This window comes from Oenanthe melanoleuca, chromosome 6 (assembly GCF_029582105.1).
Source record: "Oenanthe melanoleuca isolate GR-GAL-2019-014 chromosome 6, OMel1.0, whole genome shotgun sequence".
NCBI classification, from domain to species: domain Eukaryota; kingdom Metazoa; phylum Chordata; class Aves; order Passeriformes; family Muscicapidae; genus Oenanthe; species Oenanthe melanoleuca.
The window spans coordinates 23,800,932-23,822,773 of NC_079340.1; the positions used below are offsets into that span (position 1 = coordinate 23,800,932).

At 42.7% G+C, this 21,842-nt stretch overlaps 2 protein-coding genes across 7 annotated transcripts in view; one reads left to right on the top strand and one right to left on the bottom strand.

Annotated features, from left to right (window-relative positions):
- ITPRIP (inositol 1,4,5-trisphosphate receptor interacting protein) overlaps nucleotides 1–15,458 on the bottom strand; it is a 31,762-nt gene extending 16,304 nt beyond the window's left edge. For 2 of the 5 annotated variants that reach the window (XR_008840830.1, XM_056494917.1), the window contains exons 1-2: nucleotides 7,137–7,648; nucleotides 2,128–2,234 (exon numbers count right to left, since the gene is read on the bottom strand). The gene's annotated coding sequence lies outside the window, so the exon portion shown is untranslated. Of the gene's footprint in view, nucleotides 1–2,127; nucleotides 2,235–2,343; nucleotides 2,537–7,136; nucleotides 7,649–15,306 lie in introns of those variants that run through there. The other 3 variants (XM_056494918.1, XM_056494920.1, XM_056494919.1) reach the window with 3 other exon arrangements.
- CFAP58 (cilia and flagella associated protein 58) overlaps nucleotides 15,452–21,842 on the top strand; it is a 115,237-nt gene continuing 108,846 nt past the window's right edge. The window contains exons 1-2 of one of the 2 annotated variants that reach the window (XM_056494915.1): nucleotides 15,452–15,601; nucleotides 16,884–17,165. In XM_056494915.1, coding sequence (XP_056350890.1) covers nucleotides 15,593–15,601; nucleotides 16,884–17,165 — 291 coding nt within the window. In that variant the 5' untranslated portion in view covers nucleotides 15,452–15,592. The remainder of the gene's footprint in view (nucleotides 15,602–16,883; nucleotides 17,166–21,842) is intronic. The other variant, XM_056494916.1, reaches the window with a different exon arrangement.

Here is a 21,842-nt window from a genome sequence, read left to right on the forward strand (position 1 = left end):
AGTCCCAAGGTATTTGGTTGTGAAATCCTTTAAAAGTGAAATTCTCCTCTGAAATCAGTGGCAGTACCTGAACATCCAGGATGAAATAGATTAGGACTGAAGCATTCTGGGTGCAGATACAGATGACCAAGCCCCTCTGAGAAGCATTACAGTGTCAGTATCAAGTGTGACATTTTAAGCTTGAGAACATCTCCTTAGTGTGCCTCTGGTATGTGTTAACACTTTACAAGAGCTTAAAAAATAGGAGGAAAAAGAGGTCTGAAAAAGCAATAGAGTTTTTCCCCTCTGCCTACATGCATTGCTTACACTGTGCTTGGATGATTCCTGGCAAGTCTCTGTTTACTTTGCACTGAAAAACTTCCAGCAAATCTCTGCCTCCCAAGGCAGTCTAGACAACTGCTTAGCTGCTTCTACCTGCAGGAAAGTCTCTTTATCAGTGCATGTGCTTTCTCCAAAACAAGCTGTTTGGATCCCCGCTGGGATCTTGGCACAGGCAGGTGGTATCTTGTCTTAGGGAGCTTCTTTACCTCCTTGCAGACAGCGGGAACCATTTGCTCCCACTCCTCATCAGGTGCTCACCACTCATCACCAAACCCTCTGCAGTTTGGAAGAGCTGAATGAGGCACTCTCAAACCCATTTACATTGGCTTTTCTGGGTTCTACCACATACTCTTCCTTTTCAACTGAAGGTACCCACCATCCCCAGAGGCAACCCAGGGAAAGATGAGTTGGTTACACAGGTGGCTCAGCTGCCACCTTATAACTCATGTCCCTTTTCCTGCTCAGGCACAAGAACCTTCTCTACGTGCTCTTCCCCTGGTTTCAAAAGTGAAGGAACAGTTCTCCTTTGCCAGGTAACCAGAATAACCCTTTGAGTTGGAGACTGTGCCTAACAGGGCTTAAATTCTGCAACAGCTGGCTGCAATGGTTCTCATGCTTGCCAAAACCATGCTTGGCTTTCCTGAGCCACATAACATGGCAGTGGGATGCATCAGATATTTTCTGTATAACTGGTGAAAAAGCATCTCTGCCTTGAGGCAAATATTGCTGATACAAATAACGTGCTAGATCAGCCAGAAAAACCTGCCTCTGGAGGAGGGATAATAATGAAAGATGGTGAATGGAAAGGAAAAAGAGAAAGAGCTTCATTTACACACAAGAGAATGGCAGTGGGCCAACTCTCACAGCTTTGATCGGGGCTGGCTGGAAGAGCATGCTAGGGAACTCTCTGAGCTGAGCTTTGCTAGAGCAGAGCAGCTGTTTGAACTCTGTGATGGGAAAAAGGGAACAGACACCACCCAGCACTGATCCAGAATAAATAAGTAAAAAAAATAAAATAAAATCACGTGGAGTGCATGAACTAACAGGTACTCAGAGGTGTAGCAGGACATCGTGGCAGCCAGCACTGCTGCTCTGGCAGCTCCCTCTGTCATCAGCTCCAGTTCTTGTCCTCTCACCACTGCTACCCACAGAGCTCCTGTCACACACCCACAGAGCAGCACTGCCAGACATCTTGGTTTCACCCAGTTCTCCTTTCAGTGTGTTTTCAGGGGTTTTCATACAAACATGAAAACTCTACACATCGCTGGCTTGTGAAAGCACAATTTCCCTCCGTCTCCCTCTGCTGTCACCCTTGATCATCTGGAATTTGTCCAGGCATCTGCTCTCCCTCTCACAGTTAGAAGGGGGGAATTCCAGTACTTTCCCAGTCGGGGTAAGGTATTTGTGGCAAGTTGTGCTCCGCAGCAGAAAATGCATCAGTAGCTGATGTCAGCAAAGCTTTGGACCTTTTGGTTCCCCTCTGCCATCACTCTCTGACTAGATCCCAACTGTACCAAGCAGTCAGGTAAGAACAATTTTATACTGAAAGTCTAAAAGAGAGAGGCTTTTAACACTGATCTTCCACACTGAAGCCATTTCCAAATTAAACCTTCAAAACATTGCTACTTTTGCTTTGTAAGAAGCTATCTGAAACACACTGCTAGGAACATTTCTAAAATATGAACCACACCAATTTCCTTTCAGCATTTCTGCTGCAAGGCTCAAGATCTCCCAGTGAGAGCCCATCAAGAAGCTTTTTAAAATCATATAAAATCTGGAAGGAAGAATGACCCCTGGAGCACTTACCTGCTACACAGCTTTGCAGGTGCTCATTAAACTTCACATTACTACTATCACCGTGATGCAGAGAAGGTTAAATTCAGTCACCCACCAGTGAAGCAAAGCCAGGAAGTCTGCAAAACACAAAGAGAATGAATGAGGAAGTGCAGAGAGAAGATGGGTACATAATGCAGTCATCTAAATCACAGATTGATTAAAAGAGAGATTAACTCACCCCCTTACCTAATAAAATGATCATAAAAGCTCAAGAGACCAGAAACAATCAGTTTGAAGTGATCAGTGGAGAGTTAAAACACTTCTTCTCCCATGGGAAAGTGTGTAGATCACACCATGGGTCTCTCAGCCTTGCAGATGTGTCAGCGAGCAAGGACCTCACTCCTCTGACTCCATCCTCATCCACCAGCACTCTCCTTTTAAAGTGGATTAGGGTCAAATGAGCAGCTGCATAAGTGCAAGGGCTGGGACAGTTCTGTCTGGGATTGGTTTGTCTAGAAAAAGCTGTAAGCAGCTTGTAAGGCAGAAATACTTGCTTGGGGAGTTGAGTTTACAGAGCAAATGGGAGAAACAGAAAACACAGAAGAGGCAGGAAGCAAGTGTAAGAGCACAGGAAGATGTGAAACACAGAACCGCAAAAGATAAACTACAATATTTTAGGATAGAGAAGTGAAGAAATTTTATATGCAACAGGAAACAAAGGCCCCCAACCAGAAGGAGAAAAACCCAACAAGCTAGTTGCAGGCAGACAACAGAGACTTTCCTCCTGCCCAGCTGCACACAAATGGGCTGGGGAGGAGGAATGCACCACCCTCACTTCCAGCTACCACCACTTCAGCCTGCCCATTGTCTTCATCCAAAGCCTGATGGAACGATCAGTGTGGGCTGAGCTGAGCTTTAAGCCCTTTTTAAGGGCTCAGCATTAGGTTGATGCATCCCTTCTCTCTTGAACTCCTTCAATTCACCTCCCTCCTCCCACCTAGCTGCTTTGATCAGACTGTGTGTACAGTTTCATTTCTCTGTTTCCATCTTCCACTGTGAGGCACAGTGCAGGTTCAGCACAGACTGCTGAACACAGGAGAAAGATGCCCCAAGCCCCAAAGGTCTGCACTGTAATATCCCAGGGGATATTTGTAAACCCTCAGGGCCTGCAGTGTCTGGTCTCATGGTGGCTCAGGGCCAGTGAGGTATAGCAGGTGTGTCTGCTTGGAGGAAAGGAGCTATTAAATGCTGGGCAGGAACTGCTGCTACGGGACATACAATTCACTTGTTAAGATAACTTTTACACCTCAAAAGGGAAAGTTTAAGTTAGGGTGTCCCTCAACTATGTTTATAGATGTTGGAGAGACCCTGAACTGAGCCTTATGGGTACTGGAAGGCTGCAATGATGTCTCTCCAGAACCTCCAGGCTGAAAAACTCTCTCAGCCTGTTTTCATAGAAGAGGTGCTACAGCCCTCTGAACATCTCACAAAGATGCCTCCTTTCTACCTGCTCCAAGAGTTCCATGTCCTTCCTGTGCTGATGGATGCAGCACTGTGGGTAGAGCCTGAACAGAGTGGAGTAGAGGGACAGAATCCCCTCCCCTCGATCTGCTGGCCGTGCTGCTTTGGATGCAGCCCAGGGCACGTTTGGCTTTCTGGGCTATGGGCACACATTGCTGCATTAGTCCAGTTTTTCATTCAGAGAGACCCCAAGTTACTCTCCACAGGGCTGCTCTCAATGAGTCCTCCCAGTCTGTCCTCATAGCTCAGGTTGTCCCACACCAGGTGCAGCATCTTGCACTTGGCCTTGTTGAACTTCACGAGAATCTTGTGAGCATACCTCTTCAGCTTGTCCAGATCTCCCTGGATGCCATCCCTTCCCTCTGTGTGCCAACAGCACCACTCAGCTGTGTGTCATCTGCAAAGCTGCTGAGGGTGCCCTCAATCTCACTATGCCACTGACACAGGTATTAGAGAGCACCAGTCCCTGAGAGACACCACTGACTCTCACCTGGACAGAGAGCCAACGACCACAACTCTCTGGATGCCTCCATCCAGCCAAACCCTTATCCACTGAACAGTCAATCCTTCCAATTAATTTCTCTCCAATTTGGAGATGAGGATATCATATGGAATCATGTCAAAGGTCTTACAGAGGTCTAGGTGAATTACATCAGTCTGTCTTCCCTTGCCAAACACTGCAGTCCCTCCAGCATAGAGAGCCACCAGATTGGTCAGGCATGATTTGCCCATGGTGAAGCAATGCTGGCTACCTTGAATCATCTCTTTGTCTTGCACAAGCCTTCTTAACACTGCTTCCATGAGGAAGTCTGGTCAACCCTGCACAATGTTTGTTTTGAGTCAGCCCTACAAGAGAGCCTCCTCTCCTTGACAGAAAGCTGTCCCTGCTCCAGCAATCTGGCCTTTAGGTCATGGCAGTAAAACCTGTTTGTTTTGCTGCTGGTCAAGGTTGGCTCAGCCAACTTTGCATGGCCCACGTGTGTGTATAAGTATAAACAAGCTAAAAAAAGAGTCCTGCTGCAGCTACACCCCAGGCCAGCTCTCCATCCCTCAAGCTGCTTGAAGGTTGGCCACCTGCCTCCCTGCCCGCTCCAAGGAGTGAGCAGGCAGAAGCTTTTGCTTACACAGCTGAGCCCACATTCCTGCAAAACCTGGAATTCATGGTTGGGCACATGACAATGCTGCCCAGTGCACACCCTGGCCATGCTCTCTCCCTCCAGCCTGGAAACCAGAGTCTCTACCTCTCTCCGCCACCCAACAATTACAAGTGCTGATGGAAAATATGCTGCCTGGCAGCAAACCTGCTTTTTCCCCAGTATAAATGGATTATAATAACACTTGGGAGAGAAAAAGCTAGCCCACCCAACAGTCCATTTTAAAGGGGATCTAAAGGAACAAGCCAGAAGCTTTTTTCAGCTTCCTTTTCCATTGCACCATTGCTATGGATTGTAATTGCAATTCTGCAGAGCAGAGTGAGCAGGTCAGGACAGCACGGGACAGCAGGGAGACTCATGCAGGCTCTTCACAGAGCTCATATACTGTGTTAATTCATTTACAGGCAAGCCCCAAGATACTGAAACCACAGACAACAGGTAAACAGTTGCAAAAGCCAGACTAAAACTGTCCTTTGGAAAACCATAGAGTTTTACTTAAAACACAAACTCAGAAATTAGTGAGATCAGCTTGTGAAATACCAGAGTTAGGTTTCTGTGGATCACATTCCTTTCCAGTGTTAGTCATTGCCATGCAAGAAGAATCTGAAGCATTAGCATCCTTCTGAGACATCATGCAGAGACACACAAGATCCCTTATTGCCATGGATAACACTACAAAAAAAAAAAACAAAAGGGGAGCAGGAAATGCAGCTTTTGGCTGCCCCAGTCATCAGATGACCCAAACAATCACTCAGGAAAAACCAAACTCCTGGTCAGTCCCTGACCAGGGTTATTTAGTCTGACTTGAGGGGGGGAAAAGTAGTGTTTAATAAAAAAAAAAAAAAAAAAAAAAAAAAAAAAAAAAAAAAAAAAAAAAAAAGTTATCTTAGTATACAATAATGCTTCAAGCAACAAAAAGAGGAAGACAGTTAGATGAGGGGCCACCACCTGAGCTCTTGATTAACAAGCTCAGTGCCTTTGGTGTGCTCCGGTCGCTTCTTCCTTGCAGATGCCACTGGTGTAAACACAGATCATTGAGTCCTGTACACACAAGTAATGCAAGCAGAAAATAGTGTCATCTACAGCTGGGAGCCAAGAAACTCTCAGGTTGGGTCCCAGTTCTCTGGATCTCTCAATTTGGGAAATCAATTCACTTCTCCATTCCTGTGGCAATCACACACTTAATAAATGTAGTTTCCATGTGAGAGCAGCATGAAGAATCTATTGTGCTGACAACAAAGTTGAAGAGAAGGCTTGAAGTTTTTATCCCTAATTTATATGCTCTATTGCTTGAGGACTGAGAGACCCCCTTTCAGTTATATTAAGGAAAATCTGATTTTAAAAGCAGATGCCTGTGAAGGTAGCCAGAATCACTTTAGTCAGAGCTGTAGAAAAGCATTACCATCATTACCAAACCAAACTAAAAAACCTCACACAACACGATATGCTGCACTATAGTGGCTGTCCTGTCCAAGTGCTGCTTTCGTGGCAGCTCAGGTCCTTGCCTGGCAGCTCATGGCAAACACTTGTGCCCTAAAGGAGACACACTGGGTATGGGCAAGGCCGACAGCACTCATTAAAAACATATTAATAGTAATGTTTGCTTAGAGACACTGTTCATCTTGCCTGACCACGTAAGAGATGCCAATAGCAACGTGTCCTATTTTCCTGAAGGATTTTAGCATGGCAGTTCCCAAGAGAACTTCAGTGGGATACTGCCAAACTGCAGATGCAAAGGCTCATGTTCTGCACATCAGTTTTACAGCCCACTGACTTCCAGTATCACTTCCAGTATACCTGCTGGCCACCCTCAGAAACATGCCTACACACATGAAGAGCAGCTCTACTGAAAGTATCCCTCCAGCTCCACTGAAAGCTTCACTCCTTCTCTCTGTGCTCTTTAGTGAGCTGTTGTGTATCTCAGAAGAAAGAACAAGTTTTAAACCCATGCTGCGTAACACTGCACACGCAGCGAGGCTCAGTGATGCGTTTTGCATGGACTGTTCATGGGCTGTCCGAGGCCAGCGCTGGCCCCGGGACACCACGGGCTGTGTCCCCAGCAAAGAGCGATGGCTGAGAGGTTTCAGTTCGCTCGGCTCGTTCCCGCCGAGTCCCCGAGGGGCTGCGGCCGCTCTCCCTCCTGGGCTGCAGGGACAGGGATGCCCAAAGCTCTGCAGGAACTCTGGTGGCCGCAGTGCCCCGTCCCAGGGGCCCGACCCTGCCTGTGTCCCGAGACGGAGAACGCGCACAGCACGGAGTTCCCCGTAAGGAGAAGCCGGGACAGCCCCACCAACGCGACCCGCCGCGAGCAGCCCGCCCCGCTCCGTCCCGCCGCGCATCCCCCGCGGCCCCGCACACACTCACCGGGCCGGGCCGGGCCGGGCCGGGTCGGCGGCCCCGCTCCAGGCGCTCCGCGCACACCGGCGCTGTCGGCGAGGGGCAGGAGCCCGCCCCGCCCGGGCTGCCGCTGCTCTTTGGTTTGCTGCTTCTCTCCTCCTTCAAACCACCCCCGCCAGCCCTAGCAGCCGAGCCGTGCCCCGGCGGGCGGCTGCGAGCCGTCTGATCTCCCCCTCGGCTCCCCCATTAGCTTCTCAGATGGTGTCGGACCGAGGGTACGGCGGGCGGAGAGGAAATGCGCTCATCTTGCTTCTCGGATGTATTCTGACCTCCTGGTGGTCGTGCCTGAAAGTCAGGAAAGCAGCTGAAACACGGAACCTCGTGTACTGTTCTTATCAAAGCAGAGGAGGAGAGCTCGGAAGCGCTGAGCCATTTTCGTGCTTCAAACTGGCACAAGTAAAAAGCTGTGGAGCTGCTAACATCTGTCCCCAAAAGTGGCCCAGAAGTGGCACTAGTTTCTCTAGAATCATCGTGTGTCCTGAGCTGGAAGGGACCCACAGAGTCAGCTCCTGGCCCTGCACAGGATAACCCCACCATGTGCCTGACAGTTTGTCAAAATGCTTTTTGAATTCTGACAGGCTTGGTTCTAGTAGGGATGAGAGAACTGAGGCACAGCAAGTGTTAGCGAATGATCGAGGCCACAGTAAAGCGTTTTTGAAAGTGTTTTTGAACACTACCCTCATTCTAGAGTTAAAGACCATCTTGTATTTTTCACAGAAATGTTTTCTCAACAACTGTCAGTTTCACAGGAAACTTAATAGTAACACCTATGTGATTCAGGAAACTATTGTATCCCTCCTCTTTCTAGAGCATTGCAACAACTGGTTTATATTACTACTGCTCTGGCATGTTGCATGTTCTCCACCACCAATGCTTTGATTTTTTTTTAAGCTCAGATGGTGGACATATGCAGAGGTGGGTGATCGGCCTGTGTTTTATGTTGCATGAAGACTTTGTGCTATCACAAAGGACCAGGCAAATGTGGTGGCACAGATTTATTCTGAAGCTGGCTAGCTCATGAGTGATAACTGGGACTGTTAAAAAATCCTGTTCTTTGTATTTCCTGAAGTGCTTATTGAATTCAGTAATGGTTTTAGTGTTGTTCAAAGGGTTTGCAATTGTGTATTCAGGCATTATTTCATCAGTGTCCAAATCAAGTTTATTCAATTTTATTAGCAACCTGGGTATTATTAGTACATTCCTTCCTCATATGCCCTAATCTATGGAAGTATCTCTAACAAGAGCAGTACTGGAATCTCCCATCTTGTCTGCTGCAGGACCCAGCCTGTCTGGTGCATTGTGTATTTCCCCTGGGAACTTTACAGCAGAAGGAGGAGAGAAAGCAGCTCCTTTGCCTGGATCATAGCTATTCATCACCTAAGCCAGAGGAAAATGTCTATTAAATATCACCCACACAAAGCCCAGTAAGGTAGTAATTACTGATTCTGGATGTGTACTTACACGGATATACAAATTGGACAATACAAATCACTACAGGTTTCAGTGGCTCTAATATATATGTATGTGCAAAATTTCTTTGGGATACAGGGAAAAGAACTGAACATTTTTCACAGGAAGGCTCACATCTCAACAGATTATATTACATATCCACCATCCTAGATTCAGGATCTACTTTCTGTGCTACCTAAGATGGTATAAAATTATTACAACAGCACGATACACATAAATGTAAAACTCAAACCAAGACACATTAATTTGATTTGTGTTAGGGGCTTTTGATGCAGTACAGCAGTCTGAAAGAGGGAAAGCTAGAAGCAACTGACAACTCTGAGACATGATTCATTGTTTGAGTATTGCTGCACTGCAGAAGCCTTGAGATCATTATCTTGCTAAGGGTAGTAATTTATTTGATAATGAGCCAAGCTCCGCTAACCTTACTCACATGCTGGGCAGGACCTGAAGCTGCAAGCAGTGGAGTAACAGTACCACAGTTATTCACACACTGGGACTTAACCTGTGTCTCTGTGACGTGGCTACTGCTGCAGCAGAAATTAGATATAATAACACTATTTCTAAAATGGACTCTAAGATCCCAGCAGCAGCTGCAGGACAAGAGCAGGATTTGGGCTAAGAGTCAAATTTAGGTACTTTCTCAGCTGCTTTCAGATATGTTAGATGATTGAGAATTTATTCTTTCCACTAGTATTTCTAATTAATTACAAAACCATCAATAATTCTTTAAACTATTAGAAACAGTAAATTAAAAAAAAAAAAAAAAACAACAACTATACTGGAGACAATTTCCAGCCTGGAGTACACAGAGGGATTACATTAATGCTTCACACAGAGAAAGCAGGAGTGATAATCTTGTACTTGTCAGGCCTTGCTGGGGCCCACCCTTGTGTAAGCCTGAAGGAGACTGCAGCAGGAAAGTGCTTGAGTAGGCACAGCAGCAGCAGATCAAGGGAAGAAGGGAGTGGGGACTCCCACCCATGGACATTTCACATCTCCTGGATGTCATGCAAGGACATGTGCAGGGAGATGGGATCACCTCCTCACAGCTCACCATACAGTGTCCTCAACTATCCCCTACACCTGGCATTATAAACATCTTAAATCTCTGTGATTTCTCTACCCTTCTGTGGGTATTAAGATTTTCTCTAGTAGCTTCTTCCTTCCAAAGGAGTCAGGTGAAATAGTGAAAGATACCTGACAAATTTTTCATCTAGGGAAAGACTTGGTGGCTGAGAATTAAAAGGCTGAAGAATAAAATGTGAGTGGAAAAGGAATATGATATTAGATTAGATTAGATTAAGGCTGTTGGAAAGCTAATGAGCACACAATGATTCTATACATATTTGAAACTCATTTTTACATAGACCCAAATGCTCCAGATTGGGAAGGCAGCCATGGGTCAGAACTGGTAAGCAGGTAATGGAAATCATTGATTGAAGAAACCTAAGGTCTCTGCAGGGCCAAGTGTGTTTATTTTACCTTGTAGGCTTTCCTTCATGGCCTCTCCAGTGATTAATGATGCTGGGCAACCAGGACAGGAGGTGTTACTTCTATCAACCATTCCTTCACACATATAGGAAGAAAAGTGCCCCCATCTCAGTCTCTAAAGCTGAAGGCCAGACTCGTAGCATAAACCATAACACTGGTGATGGTAAGAGCCCACAGTGGGCAGTGATGGTGATTTGCAGAGCATTGCTTTCATCCTACAGTCTTGGAGAATTCCTGTGTTTAGTTTGGAGGAGGGTAGAAGAGAGATATTTTCTAATGAGCATGGCATGTCATAGTAATCCCAGTTGCAGAACTGGGAGGAAAAACTGGGATGGAAAATGTTCTGCAGTTTCAAACCATACTGGGGAATAGCAAGTTCAGCTTAGTTTCAGGATTATTGAATTAATTTTAGTTACTTTCCATAATTCTCATGTATTTTTTTTTAATGTAGAGCATGTAATTGTACATTATACACAGAACACTTGTCAGCTTGAGCTTCTCAGAGCTGACCAAGTCCTTTATTTGGGTGTTTCTATTAATTGAAACATTGCTATGATTTAACTTTTTATGAAAATGGTAATGTTTCCTCTCTTGAGATCGTTAGCTCTCTAGTGCCAAACATGATCAAAGGTTACTGTTATTTGAGATCTGTTGCATCATCTTTATGAACAAAGTAGAAAGTCTCAATCCAATTTAAACTGAACAACCGTTCTTGTTATAAAACTATTACTAAGTTTGAAAATAACAGGTGGAAAGGACCTTAAAAAAGAATATAGTAAAAATATCAGTTAGATAATTAAGTAATTGAGAACTATACAGCATTTCCTTGTCACTGGAGAAAAAGGAGCATTTTCAGAAAGCTCTTGTTCCTTTTAGTTTGCAAGACTAAAGACTCTGAGAAGGCAATCTGGTTTGCAGGGTATGTCCCAGGATGTCAGCCCACCGACAGTGCCTGCAGCATCTCTGTTCTCTGGGGCTCTGCTGGATTTCCATATGCTGGGGAAGCTACAAGACTTGCAGCTACATTAAGTGATATTCATGTAACATATTTGGAATGTATGTCAAACAATAATTTAATATTAGCAAATCGGTAGATAAATTTTGCTTTCCTTCGTGGTAATTTTCCATTGATGTTATCTGAGTAAACGGAGCAAAACGGAATTGAAATGCAGAGCCCCGTGCAGGAGCAGGTGCTCACCCCGCCACCCTGCCCCGTGCTCCGGGATGTTTGTGCCCCGGGTCCGGGCACGGCCGTGGAGCGGTGCTGCCGCCTCCCGACAGCAGCGGGACTGAGGAATCGCTTCAACCCCCGCGCTTTCCTTCATCCTGTGCTGGAGTCAGTGAGTCAGGGGTCTCTGAATTCTTCAGAGAGAAGTCAGAGTGCAGGCATTGAATTAAAGCCTTGGGATGGATTGAAGTACATTAAGCCACTTATACATAAAGTAGACATTTAAGTAGGAGTAACTCAGTAATTTTAGGGTGAGTTCTAATGCTTTTAATAAGTGAAAGGCTTCAAATGCCAGAGTAGCAGACTGAGTTCTAGAGAAGGTTGAAACATACTGATATCTTCAATAGAGGCTCTAGGCCCACAGTTGTAGACAGGACTTAGACATAATAGAGTTATAGTAAGAATATTGCTTACATTTCTCACATAGAACAAGATAGATTGTATGCGTAGTTCTATACATAACCTGGTGTGCTAAGAAACTAGGATTCTAACAGGTTAAGGAGTGGTGGTCCAAGTTTGCATCTTAGCTTGTTGGAAATATCCTATATAAGAGTATGTATTGGGGAGAGTTGTTGCTTTTTAGCCATTCAGCTTTTAGCCATTCTGGCTTGTAGCCATTTGCTTACTGCTAGCTGCTTTGCCATTGCTTTTTGCTATTGCCTTTGAGACTGATGTGCTTTGTAATAAGATATGCTTTGTAATAAATAACCTTTTTAACTATTAGTTGCTTTGCTTATTTAAGATACCTGCCGAAGTAGGAGCCTAAGAGCTCTGGAGTTTGGTGCCTTAAAGCCCTGGAGGTCCAAAGAACCTACAATCCTGTCCTCACCGAGCCCACAAGGTTCCTTTTGCACTTCCCAGAAGACACGTACTGTCGTGGTCTCTGCCTCAAATGGCTTACATACTCCTGGGTCATCTTATGATGAGATTTTACTTTGTTATTTATATCTCTGCAGCAGCCCATAAATCCTTACATTCAGGAAGTAATGGCTTATCATTTTCATGCCACTACAGTTTAAAACATGCCTTAAATTAACTGCACAAGGGTTGTGACCTCAAATAAATCAGTGAGCAAACATTTCTTCTCTACTAACCCTTTCTGCATGTACGCCAACACACCCTGCTGATGCAAAACTCTCTTTTATGCAGCTGGTGAGACAGGTGATTCTGCTTATTTTCCATAATGTGTCTCTTGAACAAAGACATTCAGGGAAATAAATAACAATTTTTTCAATGAACTGAAACGTTCTAGGTCTGGCTTTTCCTCGCTATTAATGGAGATTTATTTGTTTGTATTTAAGGTATTTATTTTTTCTTCTGTGGCTGTTGGAGTTTTTTGCTCTTAGAAGGGTTTTTGCAGAGCTGGGGACATATGCTTATCTTAAAAAGGAGAGTTAAAAAGTGATCCCACTCAAAGAGCTCCACCTTGTCAAGAGGTTCTCTCTATGACATGAGTGCATCATTTATAGCCATGACAGTCACAGCAATTGCAGGAGGGCAGATGTGGCTATTTATACTTCACTGATGAATCTTAAGCACAGGGAATTTTAAGTGGCTGGTCCTGAGCTAAAGTGAATTCTTGCTAAGGTCAGAAACCCAGGTGTCCTCTTGAGTGTCAGTGCAGTGCAGCTCCTTGTTTATGAAGCTGTTGAGGCATTCTCTTGTTGTTAATATAATTTGTTGCAGAATTGTCTTCACATAGATTTGTGTCCTGGTTGCACTTACATGCTATGAGTTGTGATGTTTCAAGGCTTTTAAAAAAGGGACTTTTGCATGAGTTCTCATGGACTCCTAACACTCACCCCACTGTATCTGCACTGCAGTTAGAGATGCAGCTACCACGAGGGTGAACTTGCAGAATTTGGATGAATTCAGCTCAAATGAAAGTTGGCATGAAGACCAGTCTATACAGTCACACTTACACAGTTTCACAGATCATGAGGGATTTAAAAATAAGAGAAGAATCATAAAATACTTTGGGTTGGGAGGGACATTTAAAGGCCTTCTAGTCCAAGCCCATGCAGTGAACAGGGACATTTTCAACCAGACCAGGAAGCTCATGGGAATATCTTCATAATCAGGTATAATTTTAGACATGTTTATGCTGTTACCTTCAAGCACAAACATGAACCTGAAGCCCAAAGGCGACTATCTCCCTTCCTGCTTTGTTTTTAAAACTCCTGTTTTGTTTTTAAAGACATAAGAAACAGAATAAAAAATATCAAAGTTATATATTTGAGATGTAAATTGGAGGCTTTTTATTCTGTTCATCATATAATATTATTTTTTAAAATTCTGAGCATGTTCCCTTCCTCCAGCAGTATTTTGCTCACAAAATTAAAATCATATAATTTGATATTTCATTACATGTGCAGTTGTTTTATATTAAAGGTCTAGAAGTTTGGTCCTCTTGAGAACTCAAATCCTAGAATCAGGGAATTTATCATAATCATCTTCCTTGTAATTTTATTATGTAAGAAACATCAGTACATAAGAAAATGAGGAGAAAGAGGAGTACAAAACTTAGAAAAGGAACTTAATTGATTTTTTTTATTAGAAGTGTGCATTGAAATGATTGAATGTTTCAGTGTATAGGATATTTTGTAAATTAAGTCACACATAAAAAGAATACATTATAAAATATGTATTATCCTCCAGTTCTAATGGTAAAATCAGACCATTTGAAATCATCCATTTGAAACTGCCTATTTTGCCACGTAATCAGTAAAACGAAATACTACAATTCAGGCTTCATTAAATCAGCAAGAGAAAAAGTTTTCCATTATCATAATTTGTTTCAAGTGGTACTTTAAGGTCCTAACCAATATCCATGCTGCTAGGGAGTGTGTACATGGTACAGTATATTCCCTGCACTAAAAGCTATCAGATGGAACAACTTGTGGGCTTAGAGAGATAAACCCCACCATTTCAGGGGTTAGCTGGGAGTGGAGAGAACAGCAGTGGCTGATCCTTGAGCACAGCTCTCTGTCCTGCCTCCCCTTTTCCTGCACCATGGGTTGTGCCAAACCATCCACAGGCACAGACAGGCTGCTGGGAACAGTTGGGTACAATGATATGGCAGAAGTCAGGCTCCAAATGCTATTTGGCATGCAGTGCCAGGACAAGGGGAAATGGCCTTAAGCTGAAGGAGGATAGATTTAGATCAGATGTTAGGGAGAAATTCACTGTGAGGGTGATGAGGCACTGGCACAGGTTGTCCAGAGAAGTTGTGGATGTCCCATCCGTGGAAGTGTTCTAGCCCAGGTTGGATGGAGCTCTGAGCAAGCTGGGAAGGTGTTCCTTCCCATGGCAATGGGGTTGGAATGAGATGATCTTTAAAGTCCCTTCCTACCTAATGTATTCTGTTGTTCTATGATTTGTGCCCCCAAAATCGCTGTTTATTGCCTTCCACAGGACCCTGCCTTGAGTAGACTCAGTACAGACAAGGAGCTACTGGAAGGGTCCAGCAGAGGCCATGGAGATGGTCATGGGTCTGGAGCATCTCGTGTATGAGAGACTGCAGGAGCTGGGCCTGTTCAGTCTGAGGGGACAGAGGAGACTCAGAGGGATCTCATCAATGCATGTGAATGTCTCAAAGGCAGGTGCCAAGGGCATGGTGCCAGGCTCTTTTCAGTGGTGCCCAGCGACAGGATGAGGAGCAACGGTGATAAACTAAACCACAAAAGGTTTCACTTTAACATGAGAAGAAATTCTTCACAGAGAGTGGCAAAGCACTGGAAGAGGCCGCCCAGGGATATCATGAGGTTTCCCTCTGTGGAAACTTTCAAAGCCCACCTGGAGACATTCCCGCGTCACCCGCTGCAGGTGACCCTGCCCTGGCAGGGCGGTTGCACTGGATGCTCCCCAGAGGTCCGTCCAGCCCTACCGATTCTGTGGGGGAGCTGCTCAGCTCAGGGAGCCTTTGGGTCACAGAGGAACACTCACCGGTGTCCGTGGTTAGCATCCCCACAGTTTTTGGAGGACAGCTTACCCTTCGGCAGCGGGGTGACCGGGGCCATGCATGAACGCGGCGGCCTCCGGGCCCGGGCGCAGCGCGGCCCCGCCCGCAGCCGCCGCCGTTGCTACGATACCACAGCGGCGTTGGCTGCGAGCTGCGGCCTCGGCAGCGCCGCGGGCCCGGGCCGCCGCTCCCCGGCACCGGCACCGGCACCGGCACCGACACCGGCACCGACCCTCTGCACCCAGCCCGCCACCTCCAGCCGACGGCAGCATGGCTGAGGTAACCTCTAACTGTCCTTCCCGTCCCTTCCTGTCCCCTGGACAGGACGAAGGCTGCACATCAGGATAAACCCAACCACATCACCTGTGTGTCACCTGTAGCCATATGCCATGTTTATGTGTCACCTGTGTGAGCAGAGCTCAGTCACGGCCTGGGTTGGAAGTAGGAGCAATCAGGCTACTTGCACCCAGGCAGTAGTAATTCTTAAGATCGTGGGTGTGATTCCTGCCCTGCCTCCTCCCTTATTATTGCTTGCCTTGTAACTATTTACAATCACAAACGCAAACAAGATCTAGACCGAAGCACCTGAAGGGACCCTACAAGAGATCAGGAGAGGGACTTTCCATGAGAGATGTAGTGGGGACAGGACAGAGCAGATCCAAACTACGAGTAGGTTTACATCAGCTATTAGGAGAAAATTCTTACTGTGACGGTGTGAGGCAGTGGCACAGGTTGCCCAGAGAAGTTGTGGATGTCCCATCCCTGGAAGTGTTCAAGGCCAGGTTGGATGGAGCTCTGAGCAACCTCGGATAGTGGAAGGAACTTGGAATGAGATTATGAAATGAGAAGAAAGCCGTGAGTCCCAGAGCAGGTTTGAAGGAGGAACATACTAAGTTTCAGTTCACAGTTCAGATTGTTCTTTGATGCTGGCTGGAGCATGGGCTGCAGCATTAAAAGTTCCCTTGAGGTTTTCCTGCTGACAGGAGAGCTGCTTCCCTATCCTTGTGAAACTGCCTGAGAGGTGCATTTGCAAGGATTTGGTATCAGAACTGAGCTAGATGAAAAATGTCTTCTGTGTAAGGTTTAACAGTAGCATTTCCCACAGAGGAAGGACTGAATTGTATGGCATTACTGGAGCTTTGAGATGTGCTTGTCTGCAAGTCTCTGGCACTATTTGGATAGAAATCATAAATGAATCAGACTTTAGAGGGTAGAGAACTAGGAAGAATTAGGGCTTAAATACTGGGTTTCCTCAGTAGTTGATGCATTATTCAAACACTATCACGATGGTATTTTGTAGACTTATCTTTAAAGCAGTTGTGGGACTCAATTACAAGAACACTGGCTGGTAAAGCACAAGTTATTTCAGTAAAATTGGGGGAGTTGTGTTTGAAAAATAGCTTACAACATGCATATTATTTGCTAGTAAAAGAACTGTTATTACAGAAAATTTTGTCGTGATTTCTTAGTAGCTGTTATACACTCAGTATATTACTTTTTTGTATTCTGGGGTCAGAAGTGAGATGTTGAATTCTTCTTGTTTGTTGACTATTTCACTCAGGAAAAGTCTGACAAACCATATCTAGAAGAAAGTGCCTTTGAAGCACTGGAAGAAGACTCCCAAGAATTCATCAGTATACTGAGCAGAGATGAAGCTCTGGAAAAATTCCGTGTTGAATATGAGAAGCTCCTTGCTATTATGAAGAAGTCTCGTGAAAATGAAAGGCATCTCATGGAGAAATGCAGGAAGCTGAGTGCTGAGCTTGTGGAGAAGTCATCTAAAGTAGCTGTGCTCACAAAACTCACTAGTGATGATGGGGAAACTATATCATCACTGAAGTCGGTAAAGTTTTGAATAGAATGAAGTATGATCTGAAATTGTTAATGAAAAACATGGTAATAAGAAAGTACACTTGATTTTATGTAGAGAACTAGCTGGAGGACTAAACATAGAGCTGGCATCTCTAGTTGTTTAACCTCTGCTTTGCTTTGTTTGCTCAGCCTGGTATATTTACAGGTTTCAGTCAAATTTTGGGTTTATTTGCACTAAACCAAGTCCGTCAGCTTTCAAGTAGTAACTAATAGTTCTTGTTTAAGCTTTTCAACTGTAAAATGGCACATTTTCAACTTAATGTTCAGTTTTTGATTCATTAACACTTTTGAAGGGCTGCTTGGATATTAACTATTGCCAGAACACAAAAAAATCTACTTTTTGTTGAAGTATGGAATTTAGGCCAGGGAAGTGACAACTTATATAAATAACTGTTTCACAGTGCTTTTGAAAAGGAATCCTATATAGCATTTCAGCATGATTTCACCAATTTACTCTGATGTGTTGTTTGTTATTATTGATTTAAACTCTGTCAAATCAAAGTGCTTGGCTCACTAAAAACAGTTGATGTTTTTAGGCTTACAGTGAGTTTTCACTGTCAGAAACCTAAAGCTGCCAAGTGATTATAAGACTGCATGAGGAACTTCTTCATTCTGGTGGTTTAAAAACTTCACTATGTGATACCTAGATAGGCTTTAATTTAGCACTTAGCTGGGGAAACCTCCATGCCTTGCAATAAAGTGTTTTGTTCCAGTAAAAAAAAGTCCGTGTAGCAATCCAGAGTGATTTTTCAGCACTACAGAAATAGAAGTTCTTTGAAATGAAGTTTCTGGTCCTTAGAATTATGAAGAAAATATATTCGAGTAAATAAAAATAGCAGCACTGTCATCTTATGGCTGTGGTTGCAAACCCATGATGCTGCCCAAAGCCTCTGCAAGGAGGAGGAAAAGCTTAAAAAATCTTGTTGATTTTCACTGCTGCTAATCAAAGCCTGGTAGATGAACCTCAGGAGCCACAATGATCCTTATAATTTCCTTTTTGCTATTACATGGCAATACATTGTGAACAGTAGAAGAAGTGATCCTTCAAGATGTTCCCAAACTGAGGAATCACTCTAACATCATAAAACTGAGGAGTGGAAATATTGGGAAAATAAGAGCATTTCCAATTTCAGCATCTAATTTGAAGCTCAAGCAGTGTATGACTGAACCATACCACCTACTATTGAACCCATTAAGTGATTTTCTAGTGAAAAAGCTGCTTGACAATATGATCCTGCTAGAAATGATGTGCAATGCACAACATGGGACATTTCATTTCTAGTGGTGTGCTGTGAGCCAAGTATGCTGCTCATACTTTTTCAGTTTGGCTGTGAGAATTAGTCCTTCTCTTAGAGGTTCAGGAATTACTTGGATATTGTTTAAAATGTTCATGTCTCGATTAAGGTTTTGCTTGGTAAACCCTTCATATTCCATATTATTCTTCTTTCTGAAGGAAAGTTCTATTAGAGCTGTAGTATTTCACTACAATTTTGTTAACATTCAAAAAATGTCTTTCCTGTATGTCCAAGCTAAGTGTTGAAGGAAGTGCAAGTGCTAAACTAGCCAAGATGATATTCTTCAGTGCTAAATTAAACAAACGCTCTGTCTCACAATTTAATTATTTATAAATCATAAAAGAATCCTGATGGGCTGTTCCTTTAAAAATGGTATAGTTGCTCCAAATGAAGGCCCTACATCTTGGTGACTTGATGGGTCATTTGGGTAAGAAATAAAATTGCAGAAGAAAAATTTTTCTCCATATGAAGCCTGTTTGTAATCAGTATGGTTTTTCTGGGCCAGGGTTAAACACACACATCAGTGGCTGGTAGAACATGGGTCAGTAATAATCAATAGCTGTTAAAGGATCTGCTTTGTAGCTTTAATAAACTGGACATAACATAACAATCCTGTTTGCAGTCATATCAAAGGAGCAAAGGCTAATCTTGAAGAGAATACAATTCTATTTTTAATGACTAGGGACTCTGATCCATGAGTCTGCACTGGAAGAATGCTAGAACAGGAATTTATAGGAGCTTGTACTGCCCTGCTTGAAATTACCAAATTTTCAATTTCCAGGCGTTTCAATCCAATATAATGGGAAATTGTTTCATTAATTCTCAGTTTCTGAGCAATGAAACTGATTTGATCTTTTGGGGTATTTAATGAAAGTAAAGTAAAGCAGTCACACTTCATAAGTTCTGCTTCACAAGTTCCAGAGTTCAGTACTATTCCAAAGATCTTTGAATGATTCTAACAGCAAATATCCAGTGTACTTCATTTAATCATGCAACAGATTGCCATGCATTACCTGCATATGTTGTACTGCAATTACCTTGTGTTGCTGACACACTGCTGTCTTTCACACTGAATAACAATGTGAATATTTCTTTTGTGAAGATTTCCATTGTCAAAATTCTGCTCCTTTTTACTTCTGGAAATAATGGATCTATTGATCTGCTCTTACAGTAGAAGACACATCCAAGAAGCAGCTACAATGAAGCTCAGTTTTGCTGATGCTGAAGTCTGTAGAAAATTCTTATTTTAGATTTTGCTTATTAGTGTGGCCGTCATCTGTGTCTTCTTACTTTATTGATAAAAATTGGAATTATTGATACAAATTCAGTACAATAGTTTTTACACACCAAAGATGAAGTTCAAAAAACACAGCTTAGGCTGACATGAAATCAGTGCTTATCTGAATGGCCTCATTGACTTCAAGAGATCACTTTTGGAAATACTCATCAGAAAAAAAATACTCTCTGGAGCCACTAAAATCTTTCAGAGACTGTATTGATATTATTCCCCAGTTCTATTCCCCAAAACTCCAATCATAATGATTTAATTCACCAATTTTAATCACAGTGTAATCAGCCAGCAGGAAGCTCTGATTTAAGTAATCAGCTTTAATCTTATTTTCAATTTGCATTTTTCTAGAGAAAGGGTAGTTGCCTCATACTGTTTGACAAATCTGAAACATGTTTATTTACAATTATATTTTATGCTTTTCTGCTAGTCAACATGATACACTGTGTCTTCAGCTCAACATGCATTTATTTAAATTTCAGAATTGAGTACTTTTGTGTAAGATATTAATGAATGAAAAATTTATAATTTACTAGATAATGCTTTATGTATGATCATTGCTGCATTGAATGGAAATTAGAACTCAAAATGTATGATATAAAAATTGATTTAATATATAAAACTGTTTAAAATGCTTGATACATAAGTGAAACAACACATTTTTCAAACTAAATTTTGAACCAAGTAATTTATTAAATAATAAAAATACTTTTTGTAGGTAGTGAATTTAATTGACCATAATTTTCAGAATTCCTAAGCAAGGAAAGCCCATTGTTAACTCTTTATTAGTATGTGTGGAAGACATATGTGGAAGACAAAAAATGAAGAGCAGAAATTCCTGATCGTTATGTTCCAGATGGTTTCTCAAATTTGGATATGCTGAGCTTGTTGAATAAATAAAAGGGAAATGTATTCCCTCTGCATTTTGAAGAGGCTACAGATGTTATACTTTGTGTTATCTTTCAGTAAAATCCGGTAGCATGTTACTTCTGCTAGTTCTATAGTTTGAATTTTTAATTTAGGCAATAAACAGCTAAATATTACATATATTTGATTTTTAAAGGTTCCATAAGTATCTTAACAATATATGTAACATAGGTGTCATAATTTAGAGTTTAATGTTAGATAGGGTTGGTTTTTTCAGAAACAGAGATGTCAATTACAATAAAGAATTTCTTTAAACAGTTTGGTATAAATTAAATTATTTTATTTTCTTTATTGTGGATTGGTTTCTAAAGTATTTTTTCTGCCTCAATTTCACATGATGCAAGTAGGGGTTGAAAGGGATATTATGGCCTGATATAATGATGCTTCTATTTGATTTTCCTTGGGGAGACCCTAGAGTTAATGCAGAACTGCACAGCCACACTTGGGGTCTAAATTTGTACAAGTCCATGAAGTCCAGAACTCTGCTAAGAGCCATCTGAGAAAAGAGCATCATGCTGTGATTTGAAGCTCAGGGACTTCTACTGTAAAAGTAGTATCCTCATTATTTACTGAGATTTCAAGAACTTTCCTTCCTGTCCAGTCACTTGCTGAATTTATGCGTATTTTTTTTAGCAGAGGATTCCAGAAATGGTAGATTAATTTGAACCTGGCAAGGAATAAGACTTTTTTTTTTTTTTTTTGATTCATAGGATCTGACTCATGGGAGAGAGATGCAGAGGAAGTTAAAAAATAAAGTGAATCTTCCTCCCTTATCCTGTTTATGGGTATCAAACCCTAGGCTTGTGAGAGGCACACAAATCTGTCATTTAATTAACTCCATGTGCTAAAATTTGGCATAAGAATTTTGCCTTGTCTAAATAAGTAGTTAAAATCAAATTACACTAAATCTTCACAGGTGAAAATGAACAGAGGCAGAAGAGTTGAGTAACATCGTTTTTTCATCCAAATCAAATTGGATGCTCATTGTCCTAACAGCTAATAGGAATTTTACAGACATGAGCTATTTAAGTAGGTGATACCTTTGTGGGCACTGAATTGTCAGTAAATTTTTACTGATATTGGTGGTGCTCATGTGATCAAAGCCTCACAGAGTGAGATTTGATAATGTTCAGATCTG